Genomic DNA, 19,928 nt, shown 5'->3' on the forward strand with positions numbered 1-19,928 from the left:
GTACCCTGTGACCCGGCTCAGTACTGACTACATTATGGCTGGTTCCATGAGCGGCAGAAACTGCGTCCGCTACGGCAGACCCTCGGTTGGGAACTCTGTGCCCAGGGTCATAAGGGACGACACTACGGTAAGTTCCATGAGCGGCAGAAACTGCGTCCGCTGCGGTAGACCCTGGGTGGGGCGCTTTGTGCCCCGACTCATAAGGGACGACACTACGGTTAATACCATGAGCGGCAGAAAGAGCGTCCGCTGCGGTAGACCCTGGGTGGGGCGCTCTGTGCCCCATCTCATAAGGGAGAACGCTACGGCTGGTTCCATGAGCGGCAGAAACAGCGTCTACTGCGGTAGACTCTCGGTGGGGTGCTCTGTGCCCTGTCTCATAAGGAACGACACTACGGCTGGTTTCATGAGCGGCAGAAACCACGTCCGCAACGGTAGACCCTCGCTGGGGTGCTCTGTGCCCCAATTCGGCATTTACGATACTACGCTTGGTTCCATGAGCGTCTGTAGGCATCTCCTGCGTCTAGAAGACCCGCACCTGGACAAAAGATGAATAATAGCGATAAGTTCCCTCAAAGCAACTGTCAAACGTGATAAGCATTAGCCCCTCATTCTGTGCATATAATTGGAACTATGTGTACAACTAAGAGTAGCAATTGCACATGGACTCACACAAGGCCATAAAGATAGAGAGAGGATGCTGCCCCCCCCCCCCCAGCCCAATCACTCCTACCCTCAATAGAAATGGCTGGCTAAGCGCCATTAGATTCAGGCGCTACGAGGGGTTGCGCTAAATACACTTTCGCAGATAACGACTATATAGACTGTCCTGACGCTAGAGGAAAATGATGTCATGCTGCCAGCGCAATGCTCGCCCTCCGAAAAAAATACGAAAGGTGAAAGGGTATGAGTGCACAGAAAGTGTGTGTTATTACCGGCTGGGTCATAGGGCAACTACACAGTCATTTGCCCTGCACGGAACCACACACAGATTTTAAAGGCGGTCTTTCACTTCGTTGGAGGCATTGTACTGGACAGGACAGCGGCAATAGAAACCACCCGCAGCACCCTCGATAATGGACACCCATCTCCTTCCCTTCTCTGATAGTCGTCACATCTTCATTTCCCTTTCCCCATTCGCCCAGAGGCACTGAGCCACGCTCCTAACAATAGCTGCAGAAGCTGCGTCTTTCCCACTTCTCAACCTATCCCCCTCTTCCTTACCGGATGAAATGGACGTGCTTGAAAGACCTGCCCGAAGACGTGCGATGCTCTTGGTCGGTGCGTGGCACAAACGGAAGCCAGGACAGGGCAGCAGAACCGTGAAGCCACTTTGCGTGCCCTCGTGGTCGCTCGCGCAATGAATGCCACCACGAGCACGGGCCAAATCGCTGTTGCCAGACTCGCGGTGCGCTCCTGGCTAGCACTCGCAATTTGCAGCTATGAAAATGTGAGTCCGAAAAAGTGAGGAGTTTAGAGGAAGATGGAAGCTTGAAAAGGTGAAAAAAAAATGCCGCCCACATTTTCCCGCGGGGGGAACTTCAGTGAACGCGTCGCACAGTGGTGCGGGTATCACGCGAATGTTGCGTGATTGGTTATGGTTTGGGAATCCTTAATTATTATTTCGTCTTTATTATTCTTATCTAGTGAATGGAGGATAAGCGTCGCCTTTAACGTGAAGGGAAAGCCAAGACGCCCTTGACTGATTTCCGAGCGCGCGAACCAGTGCCTACATATACGGGGTGGCCAGTGAACGGCGGTGCAACGCGAGCAGTCGCTTCGTTTTTTAAAGGGGCCCTGAAACACTTTTTAGAGTAACCATGGTAGGAATTCACTGGAAGAGCTTATTGCATCACGAATTGAACGCCGACAAAATTTTAAGAATTCGTCCAGTACGAGCGAAGTTACAAAGATTAGCCACATGCTGCAATCGCATCTTCTCTTCTCTCGTCCCGACGAAAGCGCTGGAATCTAAGCAAATAGGTATGGCAAGGCCACAGAGAAACGTACCGCGAGCCCCGTGACCTTGAGCACTTTCCATCTTTTTTTCGCTTCGAATGCGCGGCTTTTTTAGTGTGATCGCACGCGCACGCGTGGGCAAGTAGCGGCCTCCCGCGGCGATCTCTGTAACGAGCGAGCATACCATGTTCAAATCAGCCAATGGCTGTTGGATGGGCTTGCTACGTGTGATTTTTGGGTATATTTCGTGATTTGTCGAGAGAAGAGAGAACAATTTTTAGCTGACTTTGATCATCTATCATTAATTCCAGGCCGCGTGCTGCGCTATATCATTTGGCTTGCGTGTTGTCGGGAGCCTCTACTACCGGTCGGCTGCGTTTTCTGACCATGCTCGAAGTGTTGCAGTGCCCCTTCAAGCCGTGGGTCGTGCATCCCTGATGTATGCAGTAGTAGTAGTAGTAGTAGTAGATAGCCAACTTTCTTTTAGTACTTGGGATGTCTGCTGGGTGGCGGTACTTGTATATGATGAATATATGACTAAAAGATACGGGATGGCGGCACTTGGAGTGTTCACTAGATGGACGGACGGACCGGCAGACGCATTGACGGACGGAAGCAAGAACCAACGGATGCACTGACGGACGCTTCGCCCCCCTCATAAATTCACTCCATGGATACGCGGCGATTTTTTTTCTTTAACTAGCAGGACACTGCTTGCGTCGGCCTTGCAAGGCAAGAGAAGGGGAGGGTAGCGACAGTTTTGCGGCTGTCTTCTTGGGCCGGCACGAGACGCGAGCATGCGGCAGAAGACAGGAGCATGCGCAGTTTGGGTATGGACGGCACCAGCGCCGAAGTGCGACATCGTGCGACTTCTACATGCACCGCATGAAAGAATAGACTTTAAAGTCCGGCAGTTTTACCGGGCGAGGTGGGGGAAGAGGGGATTGACCCCCGTCTCTTCCCACTCTCCGTTGATTATGATGGCGGTGCCTCAGGTGACCACTCGAATTCCTTGCACCCCGGCGGCATCTTCAGCTTAAAAAAAATAATTCCGAGTGTCGCTGAAGCCAACGTTTCGACAATTAGCACAAGCATGCACACGGAATGTGTGAGCTAAGAAGGTGGGGGTTGGAATCTACCCCATACTTTGGCTTAATAAGAGGGGGCGGAGTCATGTTCATCCGCCCTGGCGAGAACCGTAGGCCCATCACGCATAGTGTTGTCTTCTTGCTGTCTGGAATAGACAAGACCGGTCGCCTAAATGTTGGCTCCAGTGACACTGCGTGCTGCAAGGATTTTCCATCCATGAAAATGTGAGCTTGACCCGATGATGACACGAAGTGCTCTTTGAATTTCTTTCAGCATCTTATGGGGATGGGGTGTGAACAAAGACCAGCAGAATAAAATCAATTCTACACAATAGCACATACGTCGAAAAGGAGCGCTGGGAAGCACATCTCGCTATATGGGATGCGGGGATGCAAATCGCGCTCCTGGCTCCCGTACGGAGGGCGGCGAAGCCCACTGAAGCCCCCGGGCCTCCGTAGCCACCCAGTTGGCCTCAACTTATCCTTTTCTCGGACAAATGCAGCACGACTTGGACGAAGACGTAGGACAGCGACAGACGAGTGCCGTCTATCGCGTTGCATTTGTCCGAAATGTACCAAATCACCCGAATAAAGGAATTGTCTTTATGCTGCAAAAGTGCGTCTTGAAGAGTCGGTTGGTACATGATACTGAGGGTGAAATAGCATGAAAAACGAGATAAAGAATGACCACACATCACAGCGCTTGTATTGTGTGGTCATTTTTCGTCTCGTTTTTGCACCGTTTCCCCTTCAGTGTCTTCTTCCATTCACCTGAAATAGTTTTGTTCTTCCTTTTTACCGTCTTCTTTCACGTCTCCATACCTGAAAGCGTTTGTAGCAGCTCGTGACTGGAAGAATGAGCATCGCATCTGAGTCGAGAGACTAAAGTAAGCAGAGATCTTGCAGGCCATTGCACATGACGCAAATGAATACGGAATGCCGGATGGCACACGTATCGACATAGCTCACTTGTCAATAATTACCAGTGGGATTGCCGGCGTTAAAGTCTGCGGCGGTTACACAAAGGTTGATTCAGACAGCACTGAAGGAAGGGTATAGTATGCGAATTTACCGGATCTCCACTACTTTTGGTCAGAGCACTATTTCAACGAAGTGAATCGGAAAAGTTAGAGAATGGCATTACATCATAGATGCAATCACAGAAATCGGCTATAGCAGGACCACCTCACATGGCAAAGAGGTATGCACCAGCACCTCAACTCAGTCAAAGAATTTTTTTTGTAGTACACTTTAGGACAAGCTCAAGAAAGCTTTCCATTATTTCACCCATCAGTGAACCGAAAGGTGATGTCTAGGTAACAAGGAGTCACATGTATCTAGCTGACTGTGGCATATTCATGCTTGAGAAACCACCTTAATTTCAAATGCTGCATTACTAGAAAGTGGTTAATGTAGCAAATGTTAGTAAGAGCTTTTAAATTTCAGATGTGACAATCATGGGTTCGTGCAAACAGGTTGGTAGTGTTTGAATAAGAGGCTAACCAGGACAACCGTCAGTGAATGCAATTGCTTACTTTGCAAGAGTGTTTAGTATGTATTTCATTGTACTGAGCCCCCTCCACAAAATGGTCTGTTGTATTATAATAATGAAGCACTCAGGAATATTAGATTTGTTCTCGTTAAATGTGCAAGGAATTTAAACTACAAATAAAAATTCTGGCAGATTGTAACATGATAGTTAATACCACCACAAGTCCACATGAGTATAGAAATGTTGTACAATGGTTCAATTACAAGAAAGATTCATGAATCCCTTACTTTTTTCTTAATTTGAATCCCTAGGAATGAACAGTCAGCACTGAAATTGAGAAGAAGATTCAGAAAGTGTTCACTTGGTTGAGATAGAATGCACAACAGATTATGATGACAATACTGTATCAATGAGCTGGAACACATTTGGTAACACCAAAACTTCTTTATTGACTAGGCAGCAATATAGGAAACAGTGTTACATTAGTAGCTAGTTTGCTCAACACACCTGCCATACAAAAGGACAGGAACAATCAAACAATGGGAACATTTTCAATCGTACATTGTGACAGAAATCGACCCTGGAATCTAGTAATACTTTGTTGACTGCGATGGTGACTATCGATGAACATAAGCACTCCTGATTCAAAAAGAACAATGTGCAGAGTATGCCTTTTGCAAGCTACATGTCAGAAAGGCGTGGTGCTAATTTTATCTCTGCATCATCAATTCATTTCATTTAAACTGACCTTTTAAATCATGAGCAAAATCAATGAAGGATCAAAGGTGATATTTGAGCCAACACTCTGTATCTGAAGTGCTTACAGTATCCCCGAAAAACACTGAAAAATCTGCAGACGAACAACTTATTGCAGCCGTGTATATATTAGCAACAGGTATAGGAACAAACATCACTTGCACAGACTTTTTTTTTCTTCAGGAACATCAGCTACTTCAACTTCTGCATTATATATATTTAATAAAGTTGCCATGTCAAAAAATATTGAAAATGAAGTAAAGTACAACCAAAAGGCTTAAGCTCACAATTGATTGTCGCCATATGAACGTGTTCATGTATAAGATTGTTTCTCAGTCGACACAGTTCGATAAAGCGAAAATAATTTCCGAAATATGTATGCTCTGGTTTTACAAGCCCGAAAAATACTTCCTTGCAGGGTTATGAAACAACCCAAAGAACCACTTCTTGGTTTAAACTGTCGATCACACTAAAAAATACAAGAAAAATTAGCGGTTACATTGAGCAAGGAAAGGCTTTGGTCCTCTTACATAATTCGATGCCTCGTTGAGTACAAAAACATTCTCCTTCAATGATCATAAAATAGCTGCTGCACATGAGCATTTGCATAGACGTATAACTACACCGCAACTGCACGAGTGTAAAGCTTCAAGACAGCTGCAATTGAAATGGTAAATATATCTCTAAAAAGGTAGCTGCTATGTACAGTGCTCCAAGAAATATCAGAATCTATAAACTCGATAGCAAGTATACTTCAACAATGCATGCATGAGTAAGACTAGTACTTGTAAAATAAATGCTCTATAAACATCAACTACATATATTGGCACTTCAAACACACCTGTTTTTGTGAATGCCACAACACCAAAGCTTGCAAGCAGACTGACAGAACACATTCAACTTTGGAGTACAGGAATGCTCAGAAGTTATAAAAAAAAAAAAATGCATCACAGCCAAGTTCGGCTTAGGAAAGAACCGTTAATGACTCAGCCCAGTTGGTCTGGTCAAGTGTTGAACACTTGAGACCATTGGCGACTTAATGAAGGAGGCTTAGGAAGTGACACTGGAGTGTAGAATTTATGAGAGGGCAGTAATTCAAGCTTGCAACACTCGTAATAATTTCTGGATGTGCAGCCATTCAAAGAGGCTACCACGTGGTTTGGCCCCTATCAATTCCAACAGGTGTATGAATATAAGGCATGATCTGCATAAAATATTGCACATAGTGAACTTTCAAAATTGTGGCCTCATTCAAGTTACAAAACTGCCAACAATTAGCGCATGAAAATGCAAGCGCATAAAAAACATCACAACCACTATTCACTAATAGGCATCAAAAACAAACTCTAGTGAAGTGGTTGTCTCTTTATACTTATTAATCTAAATTCTGTAAACAGACATTTATTTAGAGCCAAAGCTATTCATTTATAATTTGTAAGGATTTCAAACCTTGTAAATTGTTTAGTCAAAAAATTATTTTCGTAAAAGACTGTATATACATCGAAAAGTTTTTTCTCTGGAAACAGATTCGAAACTTACAAATGGCAAGTTAATTGTAGCTCACAGAAAGACTAGTCTGTAAAGGACAGTCTTTCTGGACATCTGTCACACAGGAAGCATGATCATAAATGAATGAGAGAGCAAGCAAATTCACTTCTAACTAGCACGATATTCAGTATATAAGCATAATCCCAACACAACTTGTCATATTGTGTGGGGCAGTGCATTTTAGAGTCATCAAGCAATACTCACACATTAAATATGTGAACTATTAGTTCATGAGACAGTAACCCATGAGTACCAAGCATCTGTTCACTTGGCGGTTTTACAGAAGCATAAGTGAACCAAAAAATCGGCTTAGTGCTATGCACAATGCCGAACAGTTTTTACAGATATAAACATGATGTGTAGCTCCAACAGCTGAACGGAGGAGACGAGCTTCGAATAATTATAACAGTGGCCATGTAAGCAGCAATGTTTTAGTTTTGGCTGCGACTTGCATAATGTGAGAACCCATCCCCAATGACGAAGCTCATGGGTTGAAACTCGAATCACTGGACGACCCTTTCTTCGGGTCGTGCTCAAATAAGCATCAGGAAAAGGGCCACAGGACGAACACTACGGCCATGGTGAGACCCAGCGCCCCGCCGACACCGACATCCCACCAGAAATGCATTCGCTCCACTATCCTCGACAGAGACACCGCCACAGCAGAAGCGATCAGCAACGCCACGAGAAGTACGCGGGCCGCTGCTGGCGCCACGGAGTCTCCCCTCCACACGAGATATCCAACGAGGAAGAACCCGACGAAACAACTGACACTGGAATGGCCCGATGGGAAAGAGTCAAAGGCACGTAACACGTCTCTCGGGGGGCCGCTGCAGACATAGTCAGTAATGAGCGGTGGAGCTGTTGTCACAGTTGGAAGAACGGCCCCCATAGAGGCTGCAGATCCACAAAAAGGGAATGGTGGTCCAGTTGGTGCATTGAGAAAAAGAAAAAAAAGAGAGAATGTATTACAAGGACGGTTTACATTATTACTACCAGTTCAAAATTATTCTCTTGCTGCCAAATTAGGATGTGGTATTGAAGGCATGTTTTAGCAGTATAAAATAAGGTGAGCCCAATGAACTATATACTTACACTCACAAAACAACTTCCTAGCTGAAAGTTCTCAGGTTAGTGAAATTGTTTATCCTTTGTACTGAAATTTACCAAATTTCTATGTAACATGGCTCAGTACAACTTGATTGATTGATTGATTGGTTGGTTGATTGATTTATGGGGTTTAACGTCCCAAAACCACCATATGGGAGATGTCGTAGTGGAGGGCTGTCAAATCTGAGCACCCAAACGTGCACCCAAATCTGAGCACATGGGCCTACAACATTTCCACCTCCACCGGAAATGCAACCGAGTACCTTAGCCACTAGACCACCGTGGCGTGGCTCAGTACAACTTGCTTGTAGGCATGTAGTCAGGCTGATGATGATATTAACGAATGAGAAGTCTCCAAATCACTTAATGCCGCAGTCGGAGAACTCTTTCACACTCTACCACATACAAAGTTGCTCAGAGAACAAATTTTTCAGTACAACTCGCTCTTCAAAGTGGTTCTCTTACCAACTGTATATGTGGTAGAGTGTGAAAGAGTTCTCTGACTGCGGCATTAAGTGATTTGGAGCCTTCTTATTTGTTAATATACCATCATCATCATCAGCCTGACTACGTTCCTACAGCAGGGCAAAGGTTTCTCCACGTTTTGTCAATCTGGTCCTGCACTTGCTTTAACTATGTTTTATCCACCCCCCTCCCAAAATTTCTGCTTGCACCTCGTTAGTATCCTTTAAATATGACACCACCGCTGGCAACTCCAACCTCCACACACACACACGCACACCACACACACGCACACACACACAAACAGACGCACACCACACACACACACCACACACACACAGACGCACACACACACACACACAGACGCACACCACACACAGACGCACACCACACACACACACACACAGACGCACACACCACACACACACACACACACAGACGCACACACACAGACGCACACACACACACAGAGACGCACACACACAGACGCACACACACACACAGACGCACACACACACACACAGAGACGCACACACCACACGCACTCACCACACACACACACGCACACACACAGACGCACGCACACACGCACTCACCACACACACACACGCACACGCACAGACGCACGCACACACACACACCGCACACACCACACACACAGACGCACACACACGCACGCACACACCACACACAGACGCACACACACGCACGCACACACCACACACACACAGACGCACACACACGCACGCACACACCACACACACACACACACACGCACGCACCTTGGCACAGGAGGGTGGTGTTGCGCTGGTTCCGGAAGACGGGCTTGCAGGCATCCAAGAAGTAGGGGCGCTTCTCGGCGACGGCGTCTTTGAGCAGCTGCGTCGCCGTGGTTACCAGGAGGAGCCCCACCAGGTAGCGACGCAGCATGCGGCCGCTCCAGAAGAAGCGGTCGCGCAGCGGGGCGCCGCTGCGGCGGAACTCCAACACGAGCAGCATGGCCGGCGGCAAGGTGGCCACGAAGATGGCCAGGTCGCGGGTGCGAACGCTCTCGGCCAGGAAAGGAGACTGCAGGTTCGGATCGTCGCAGCGGAAGGCGGGCCGCCACATACCGGGACTGGAGCCCACCTGCGTAAAAAGCCAAGGAAATGAGGCCGTTAACAACAACAACAACAACAACAATTGCTCGGGCTTTACGTTCCACAACTGCGCACAATTACCAGAAGCAGTTATGTAATTTGATGGTTTCATGTTTTATTTTTTTTTAGTTACTTGTAACCACTCCTACAATGTCTCTAACATGAGACAGCAGTATCTGTAAATAAATAAATAAACAAAATAAATCAATCGATAAATAGCTACTACAGCGGAGGCCTCTGAAAATTTCAGCCACCTACGGTTCTTTAGATTTATATCCACGGGCCACCAGCCTTCTGCCACCATCGAAATTCGGCCACCACAGCCGGGATTCGATCCCGCTACTTTCCCGTCAGCAATCGGGCATCCTAATTAGAACAACGTGACGGGTGTAGTCGTTAGTAAACGGGCTTCACGTTTCTACACCGAATGCACGCATGTCTGTGTGACGGACGTTGATGAGTACCACCCAAGAATACTGTAGCTTCCCTAAAAATTTTATTAAAGCACTGGAAGTTGTAATGGAGGCGTTATGCAGCTCTTTAGAAAAAAAATAGCGACTCATCAATCAGTCCTTGCGATCTCTGTGTGTTCAACACTCATAGGCTGAGTAGGAAAAGAGGAAAGCGGCGATTTATTTTATTTCTCGCCTAAACCTCAAACCCGAATCCAACGATGACGTCACATATTTCAGCCTCTTATTTTGATTCAATGGGTCGATAAACTTGCCATATTGTAAGTTTATGACTAGTACCGAATAAAATGTAATTCATTTTCTCCCATAGACGACCGTAGCAGCCATCTCTCAAAATTATGACGTCGTGGCAGGTCAGTGAGAGAACTTCAGGGACGGCGACACCTCCTGATTTTTCTTTTCGGATATACAACGACTGGCAGCTGCTCGAGATAACCAAGTCATGTCACGACGAATCCGATCTCTGAAGATAATGTTGGCACTGACCTACGCGTTCGAGTCGGAATTATGCCGATTTGACCCAGAGTGAGCACGGGCACAACGAAAGTGCGTCACTTGGCCCAAAATTGCTGTTTCAATCCGTCAGTACTACAGGAAAAAAAAAACAGCGCAAAAGAAGGAACCAAGAAAGAGACGGCACATACGCCGTTCTAGGGTCATTTTTGCGTTTTTTTTTTCTTTGGAGCACAGAGAGAATGAGAGTGCCCAACCGTGCACCTCAGCTGTCATTTTCAGCACAAATACGCGAAGACTGACGCCGTACTGACACGTAACAGTTTATACTGCGATTAGATCCCCGTGCTATAATTCAAGCATGAATGGAAGCCCACAGCTAACGTGAGGTAGCAGCTGCCGACAACAGCGTCGACAGCCACCCAATTCCACTGCTCTAGACAAGTGCGATTCTGTCTGTACGACGCATTTAAACCTAAATCGCCCAGTCTGCCTTCCTAATTCGGTTTTCTTTCTGCGTGTTTCCGAGCTTACCAGACTTCTAAACCGTCAAGAATGGTGCTTTTTGCATTGTGGAACGTGACTTTGCTAATAAAAGTGAAACAATTTTTGTGCCCCGCCACGGTGGTCTAGTGGCTAAGGTACTCGGATGCTGACCCGCAGGATCAAATCCCGGCTGTGGCGGCTGCATTTCCGATGGAGGCGGAAATGTTGTAGGCCCGTGTGCTTAGATTTGGGTGCACGTTAAAGAACCCCAGGTGGTCTAAATTTCCGGAGCCCTCCACTACGGCGTCTCTCAATCATATAGTGGTTTTGGGACGTTAAACCCCACAAATCAATCAACAATTTTTTGTCCTTTAACGTCCTTCAAGAGAATAGCGTGACGAACGGTGTGACAGGAATATTCATCACCTGGAAAGCCCCGGAAATGGAGAGGACGACGTAGGCGGCGAGCGCGGCCAGCAGGACCTCGGTGGCGAGCTCGACCAGGGTCCTGGCCGGCACCAGGGCGTCGAGGAAGACCACCAGGAGAGAGGCGACCGAGCGGCGGGACTTCTTGGCGACGCCCTGGCTGCCCGGCAGCGAGGAGACGTCGCCGTCGCTGAGCGCGCTCTCCCCGGCGCCCCCGTTCCGGAGCAGCGCCTCGTCGGTCTTGTTCGCCTCGAGCTCCACGACGGTCTGGTTGGACGTCGTCGACGACAGCTCCATGGAAGCGGTTCACCTGCAACACACGTCGAAAGAACCCCGTTGAACAACGTGGCGAATGCAAGCTATAAGGATGACGAACGAGACAAGAGGCACAAGAACGGGCAGTTTCGTGAACATCTTGCGTCAATTTACATTACAAACCTGCACAGTGAACTTGGCACAACAAACCACACCGGTAACCCACACCACTAAGCCATACCACTAATGTTGAATTCCATTGGCGGAGTCGGAGCAAGTTTTTCTGCTCCTTTCAGAGCAAGTGTGTTCCAATGACAGAGTGAGAGCGAGAGTAAAAAGTTCCAATGAGAGAGCCGGAGGGGATTCAGAGCGGGAGTCCCTCCGTGGAGCAGGAAAAACTGCTCCGCCGAAATCGGTGGAGTGGACTGGAACTCAGCGCGACGCATTTCCTTTAAAACGTTTGCCTGCTTGGGGGCGTGGCTTGCGCGGTGCGAGTTGTGTTGATAATGGCGGACGGCATGGACGGCTCGGCTACCTCGGCAAAGCGTGCGGCAATGCTTCTGCTACTCGATAGCGACAGCAGACATCGTGGACAATAGCTGTTGCACGCTTGGCGTGATATCTATTCCACACAGGTGAATAGCGCTGAACAAGCAAACGAACGATGCGGCGATGCTGGTAAACCACGTGGGAAACAGACAGCGGAAAAGACCACGCGCAAGGTATCCTGGGTAACGCGGCAGCTTCCGCCTTGCTCCAGCAGGGCGGGTTGTGTTCCGATGGCGGAATCGGAGGATTCGCTCTACGCCAGAGTCGAGTGCTCGCTCGCGAAGTCGATCGGCTGCACCGACTCCGCCATTGGAATTCAACATAACACCGCTTTCTGCCGTTTAAGAATTGATGATTGATATGTGGGGTTTAACGTCCCAGAACCACCATATGATTATGAGAGACGCCGTAGTGGAGGGCTCCGGAAATTTCGACCACCTTGGGTTCTTTAACGTGCATCCAAATTTGAGTACACGGGCCTACAACATTTCCGCCTCCATCGGAAGTGCAGCCGCCACAGCCGGGATTCGATCCCGCGACATGCGGGTGCCGTTTGAAGATTAACGCACTAAACTTTTCGCACTGAAGAGTTACACGGTCAACTTGCATCGCTAATTTGCAACGTTGACCTGCACCACTAACTTCTTTTTCTGCTTATAGATTTAACCGGAACAATCTGGTGCACTATCAGCGTCAAATGAAACCCGAGCAGCGGCAAGCCTTCACGATGGTATAGTGAGCGCAGTCTACTTATCACCATAGACATGCACGCATATCTGCGCAGAGCTGCCGAACGGGATGCGCGCGCCTGCCAATGGCGATAAACTGGACGGTGTGCGCTACATCATCGTGAAGGCTTGCCGCTATTGGGGTTTCATTTGACGCTGATAAATACATCTAGATTATGGACGTTCTCGGCGTCCCCTCTGAAAACGGACCCGTGAAGAAGGCATGCGATCCAGAAAGCTAAATTGCTTATTCTACCTAATGCATTCGGAACTTAGTATTCTGTTTGAAAGCTATTAGCTAACATAGACTAAGGTTTCTCGTGTTTTACAACAAATAATGAGTTTTTTACGCTAGTTCAATTGTTCTCTAAACTTTTCCCGCCACCAATTCTCCAACGGCACTCTACTGCATCTATCAACGGACGCTGAATACAAAAGAAATACTTCCACGTTCTCATTCAGTAGCAGCCATGCCGCAGCAGACTATTTCACGTATTGTGCAGCTCTTCAAATTGTACCCCGATTGAGCAGCCACATTTCGGGAAGACTAGACCACAGCCTTTTTTTTTTCTCCCACCACGAAAGACGCGCCGACGAAACATTAATCACAGCGGCTTCACACTTTTCCGCCACCTTGGCTGTCGCCCGATTCAGGGGTGCAGGCAGCACACACACACTCAATGACGTTCTCAGGCCTCGACGACTGTCTGAAAATACCGCTTTTTTTTTTCTGCGTACACTTGCCGCGCCTGCACCGTTTCGCGCACCGTGCACGTAAAGGAGAGGCGACGGCCGTGAATGGAAACCCGCCCTTCCCAAGATCATCCTCGCGGCGGAAAACGGCGAAAAGGACTCCAGAAGCCAGCAACCCCGACCAAGGTCAGCGTCGCTTTTAGCCGAACCGCCCCTGCCTCGCACACACAAGCAAAGGCGCTGAGACGACGACGCTCAGCGATTCCGCGCAGCCGGCAGAAAGAAGCACGGGTCCTTTAAAAAAACTTGCAGGGTGCCATATGTGTATGCGACTAAGACGACCAGAGGGCAAAAGTCACATTCATTTCAGTCGATGTATTGATCTTACAACCCCCCTTCCTCAACCCGACCGAAAGCCTTCTTCACTTGACGTGGACTTGAACTGCCTCTGTACCATACACAAGTGGATTTACAATATCTATAGATTGCGTAAAAATAAAATTAGACTATAGAATCTCTAAATCTGTTTTTAGTCTGTAGACTGCCTAAAAATAAACCTAAGAAGTCTAGAATGTTTAAAAATAGACTGAGAAGGTCCATTATCGAATAAATATAAAGTCTACAGGCTATCTAAATATAGATTCCAACAATATATGCTGTCTAGTTCTATTTTTGCAGTCTATGTATTGTCTAAAAGCAAATTTAGAAAGTCTATAAACTGATCAAAAACAGATTTAAAATGCGTACAAATTGAATAAATTTAAAAGGTCTGTAGACCGTAATAGATTTATACAGTCTATAGACTTTAAATCAACTGTTGTAAGGGCCCGCATTCGACCAGGCGACTACGACGTCTTTGTTTTGTGACGTCAGAGTTTCTGGCATCAATCATGTCGACGTCGCCGACGGTCGACTTTCGCGTTTAATAATGCACATAAGGCATGTGTCCTAAAAAACGAAGAACGAGGAGCCCAAAGTGCAGGACAGTCTCGTACCAGAGTACCTTCGATGCTTTCTGCTCGTACGTTGTGCGCCGCTAATCGTACCACGCTCAAGATCGGTTGGACAGCCACATCACGGCCGGATCAGCGAAGCCCACAAAACTAAACTCAATAAAATTTCACAGAAGGGTTCCGTGCAGCGGAGAATCCTTCGTGCCGAGGCATCATCATCATCATCATCATCAGCAGCAGCAGCCTGACTACGTCCACTGCAGGACCGAGGCCTCTCCCATGTTCTGCCAGTTAACCCGGTCTTGTGCTTGCTGCTGCCAATGCTGCCGATGCAATGCTGCCGATGCAACAGAACTCAACACGTGACGACGTCACGTCATTCCCAGGAGACAGAGAATAAAACGTTTACTAGGTTTTCTGCGCGAGTAGATCAGTGAGTGGGATCCTTAAGGCGTGGATGCCATTGGCGTGGGCCACTGTCCTTGCACGTTTCACAAGGGCCGAGTCATACGCACGACTTTCAAGAAGGCTAGCCCTGAACCTTCCCCCGTGGACACTCGCGGAACGTCTGCTTCAAATGGGGACTGCACAATAACGTATCGGGACTATTCCATGCACACCACACGAGTCAAGTCATTCCCACGAATTGGGTACATCATGACGTGGCGCCATCCCTGGGCGGCAGGAACGGCATCCTGTCGTAACTGAATGGAAAATAGATGAGAAAAATTATCACTTTAAAAAATTTTTAAAAGGACTCCAGGTTTTATGTAACAGAGACCCACAGGTGCGTTTGCGTGAAATTTCAGTATCACGCTACTACAAGTGTGTGATTTCAAAGGGTAATTGAACGCCGCCTTCAGAAACACACACGAGACTGTTAAACACTGTGGAAAGCCACGCGGTTTGTAGTGCGGCACTGTAACTTTGACAGACTGTTCGAACAAGTTTTTGCTCTAGAGAACCGGGAGTCATTTTTGATAACTATAGCTTATTTCGTGAGATTTTTTCCCCCTTCAATCAGTTATGGCTGGCCACCGCTGGAGCCGACAACATAAGACGCTACAGCAAACTCTTCGCGACATCGAATGTTGGTGCATAACGTGGGACATGGAATTAAACGCAGATAAAAACGGTGCTCTTGAATATAACGCGAAAAATAAACGCCAGTGTATTTACCTACAATATACATGGTTCTCCCGTTGAAGCTCACCGTTTCGAGTGACATGACGTGGCGGGCACACATTTCTGCACTTCCGCATTTCGAAAACTGTTTCTTAAAAAGGAAGCTCGCAAAGGCTACTGTGGATGTTAAACTTCAAGCGTATATGCTATTATCAGACCTAAATTGGAGTATGCATCTGTGGTGTGGGACACACACACACACACACACACACACACACACACACACACACACACACACACACACACACACACACACACACACAAAAGGATACACAGCTTAGAAGCGCTACAAAAGAAAGCGATCAGATTTATATTTAATAAATACACAAGGATAGATTCCTCCACTCAACTCATGAAAGCTTATAATATCCTCTCACTAGCTGTTCACAGAAAATTCAGTCGACTTAAGTTCTTGCGTAACGTTTTAAACGGTATCCCCCCCTTGATTTTGGAGGGTGCGGGTGGGGGGGGGGGGGACACCTTTCTTCTTGAAATTGTCATTTTCAGCTCTCTATGCTGTGGTGAAAAACATTCGCGAGGGAAGGGCGGCACGGGCCCGGCGTTCCACCTCCTGGCTACGCCCCTGGCTGAGTATAACCGTATAGCTTTGCGTACACTGCACACAATTTGCGAACGAGGCGTGCCATATCCCTCGCATGAGCGTCTTTTGTAAAGCCGGCCACGCCAACAAGGGCGACGAAAGTGTCAACGCGCACACATATGCATGCACACGCAAATCATCAAAAAGACCGGCACCCCAGGCGGCGAATAACGTCGTTTCAGCGCCAAACACGCATTACAGGCGAGCCCAATAAAGCCGGCCCCGAGGAAGGTGCTCTATGGCGATCGAACAAACGCGACGTTAAATGAATAAGCAATATATATATATATATATATATATATATATATATATAATGAGATCTAACACAGTAATGCCAAGGAATGTACAAAGGAAGTTATTAGAACCGATGGAATGTTAAGAAGAAAGAAAAGTGGGTGAAAAAATAACCAGCCGTGAGCAGGAATCGAACCTACGACCTTCGAATAACGCGTTCGATGCTTCAAAGGTCGTAGGTTCGATTCCTGCTCACGGCTGGTTATTTTTTCACCCACTTTTCTTTCTTGTTAACATTCCATTGGTTCTAATAACTTCCCCTGTACATTTCTTGGCATTACTGTCTGTTAGATCTCTCCTATATATATATATATATATATATATATATATATATATATATATATATATATATATATATATATATATATATATATATATATATATATATATATATATATATATATATATATATATATATATATATATATATATATAAACGGCTTCTCTGTCGACGATGTGTGCACCTGCATTCATAGCGTCCGTCCGCTCCCCGACTTTCTCGAAGGCTTCCTTCGCAAACAGGCAACGGCGATGGTCATTCATGCGGCTCGCCGCTGGTCAACGTTCCCTCCCGAGGACGAAGCAGCATTCGCGCGCGCCGTTACGTTCGAAACTCTCTCTCATAACGTCGCACGCCAGGTGCGCTCAAGCAATCGCCACGCCCGGATTACCTGATGCAGTGCAGAAGCAGCCTGTGCGCGGCAGTACATGATCAATGCTGTTTTTTTTTTTATCGCTGAATGAATGCTTTTTCTATCGCTAAAAAAAGAAAAATAAGTTAAATGCTAAGCGGCTTCTGCATGTCTTGCCTTTGTTTTTTGTATCGATTGATATATACTTTCAGCAGCGCACAGATTATAATCACCACTTTATTTTTTATTATTTACAAAAGACCTGTAATGGTCAAGGTTTGCTGTTTGCCCTCGACAGAAAATCATCGTCCCCACAACCCGGCGAGCACGATCACTGCCTAAGCAGCACTCGGGTAAAGATGGTTAAGAAGAGAATCCTCAACGTGAGGCCCCTCCTCGATTTTAGCATGCAGTCCACATGTTCTCTTGCCGATTTCTAGTTGAGTATAGCATAGCATATTATAGCATAGCAAGGAGTAGCGAAGAGACAGATGAGAGGGTGAAGGCCTCGCTAAGTCAGAACGAGCTTAGCTAGGCTTTACCCTCTCACCTTTTTCTGGGCCACAATGCCCACCAGCTCAGTTGTGGCCCAGTCTCGCGCGACGAACACTAGTGGCTAAATGCAGACATTAATCTATTATTATCATCATTGTTATTGTTTGCAACTTGTTACAGGGTTATGTACCTTCGCGCTACAGGCAGTGATATTCCATGCAGGAAATTTTCCCTTTTTCGGGCAATTTTCGCCTGCCATTCTGCGCCAAAAGGAAAAAGTGAATCTTCGTGATACAGCAGGGAGTTTCAGGAATGGTTAAATTATATGACGGCCTATATTTAGCAGTCACAGTGAGTCTTCATCTGCTGTAATCAGTTCTGGCGCATGCACCACGCAAGCATATAATTTGACATTTGTTTAATAATTACGCGGAGCGATTTCTAGTTCGTATTGGTGTTATACTGTTAGTACACAGCACATTGTGGTCTTCAAGTCTATGTATGGTTTCAAAACTCGCCAGTACGTGAGACACGAGTAATTAACGTATGTGTGCGCGCGTGTAGGAGAAGGCGGAAATCAGAACTGTAGCGCAAGGAAAAATGCCGGAAATTTCGTCAACGTTTGCAGAGAAAAATATCCGAAATAGAGAATTTTCACGTCTCTAAATGGGACTGTTCGGCTTAGTGCGGTGAATGACAGGCTCATTCGCACACAACACACGAACAAGCTGTACGGCGACAAATTACGATTAATCAGTCCCGCGTACAAAGCAGCGTGCGCTTTAACTAAATCCCACAAAATGAGTAGGAAAGAGGAACACTTAATGACCCGCTAACAAAACTCAAGCAAGCACGCCCAGGGTGTTCATCCGTCCGGGTGAAAAACGCGCCAAGGCCTCTCAAGAACAGCGCCCAAAAGGCAACGCGGCCACTGATGCATGTCGAGAGTCGAACCCGCTACCACGCGCTCAGCAGCGAAACGCTATTGGCAACGGGGCCCTGCATGAGCTACTGCGAATTCGTTTCCGAGCACTTGGCCTTCACTGCGGTCATTCGCTTCGCACCGTTACGGCTTCTTCGAAGTTCTGGACTCGAGCCAAGCAGAGAAGAAGGAAGAGCGCTGTTACGGGGTTCCGTATATACATTAACAATCGCCATGTACACAGATAGTTATCGTCCCTAACTCGACTAGTAGAGTGTAACGTAACACAAGCGAGAGCCGACTCTCGTAACTATTCACGTTTTATGAGGGGTTGCCCCATCTCGTAGCCGCGTTCCGGCTGATAACGGGCAGCGTGCCAAAAGAAGCGTCGTCGGTCATCCAACTCGCTCTCGAATCTCTAACCACTTCTCTCTAACCATTTCCAGACTGCGTCTTCGAAGAGCTTTTTTTTTTTGTGCCTTTTCCGTTTTTTATAAGACTGTTTGGCACAATCACTGTGATAAATAGTTACCGTAATCACTTGAATGGCGAAAAACATCGGTCAGCGAACAAAAAAAAAAAAACACAGAGAGAGAGAGCTCTCTCAGACTCGCCCGACAAATATATTTTGCGTTCGGGGGGGCCGACTCGGTCGGGCTCCATATCACAAAAGTTTTCCTCGGCCAGACTCACTCGGAACTCAAATTCATCAGAACATTACTCGCTCCGACTTGCAAAGACTCGGACTCACGCTTCGAGCCAAGTATGGTGAGTCAACTGATGACTGAGTATGCCGGCCTATAGTCGGGAAGTGACTCGACTGAAGAATGAATAGGCCTCGATTCCATAAGAAGTATAGACTAATGCGCCAAGAAGAGAAAATGCACGTTGTCGGCGTTACAGAACAAAGAAGAATTGAGATCGAAAAAAATGGCTATGCGCAATTGCGAAACACCAGCGACGAACAACACAGGGGGAGGGGAGGGGGGCGTGCATATGGTGACCACTCCACCATATTCATGATGCCCCGGAGCATGCGCTTACTTTATTATTTATTAATTAATTTATTTTATTTGGGCATTATTTACAAAAATTCCCACGAAGGGGGCAAAAGGAGAGAGCGTCTCCTGACTAGGCCTACTCTTCGCGAGGCACCTCCGGCAAGTACAGCAAAACAGCACATAGAAAATTCAAGATTATACATACAAATTATATAAAAAACGCTGATC

At 46.9% G+C, this 19,928-nt stretch overlaps 1 protein-coding gene across 4 annotated transcripts in view; it reads right to left on the reverse strand.

The window, feature by feature from the left end:
* LOC119163495 (putative phosphatidate phosphatase) overlaps positions 1-19,928 on the reverse strand; it is a 92,257-nt gene that overhangs the window by 6,691 nt on the left and 65,638 nt on the right. For 2 of the 4 annotated variants that reach the window (XM_037415500.2, XM_037415501.2), the window contains exons 2-4: positions 11,393-11,702; positions 9,198-9,543; positions 4,964-7,740 (exon numbers count right to left, since the gene is read on the reverse strand). In XM_037415500.2, coding sequence (XP_037271397.2) covers positions 7,388-7,740; positions 9,198-9,543; positions 11,393-11,689 — 996 coding nt within the window. In that variant the 5' untranslated portion in view covers positions 11,690-11,702 and the 3' untranslated portion in view covers positions 4,964-7,387. Of the gene's footprint in view, positions 1-4,963; positions 7,741-9,197; positions 9,544-11,392; positions 11,703-19,928 lie in introns of those variants that run through there. The other 2 variants (XM_075873174.1, XM_075873175.1) reach the window with 1 other exon arrangement.

This window comes from Rhipicephalus microplus, chromosome 9 (genome assembly GCF_043290135.1).
Source record: "Rhipicephalus microplus isolate Deutch F79 chromosome 9, USDA_Rmic, whole genome shotgun sequence".
NCBI lineage: Eukaryota > Metazoa > Arthropoda > Arachnida > Ixodida > Ixodidae > Rhipicephalus > Rhipicephalus microplus.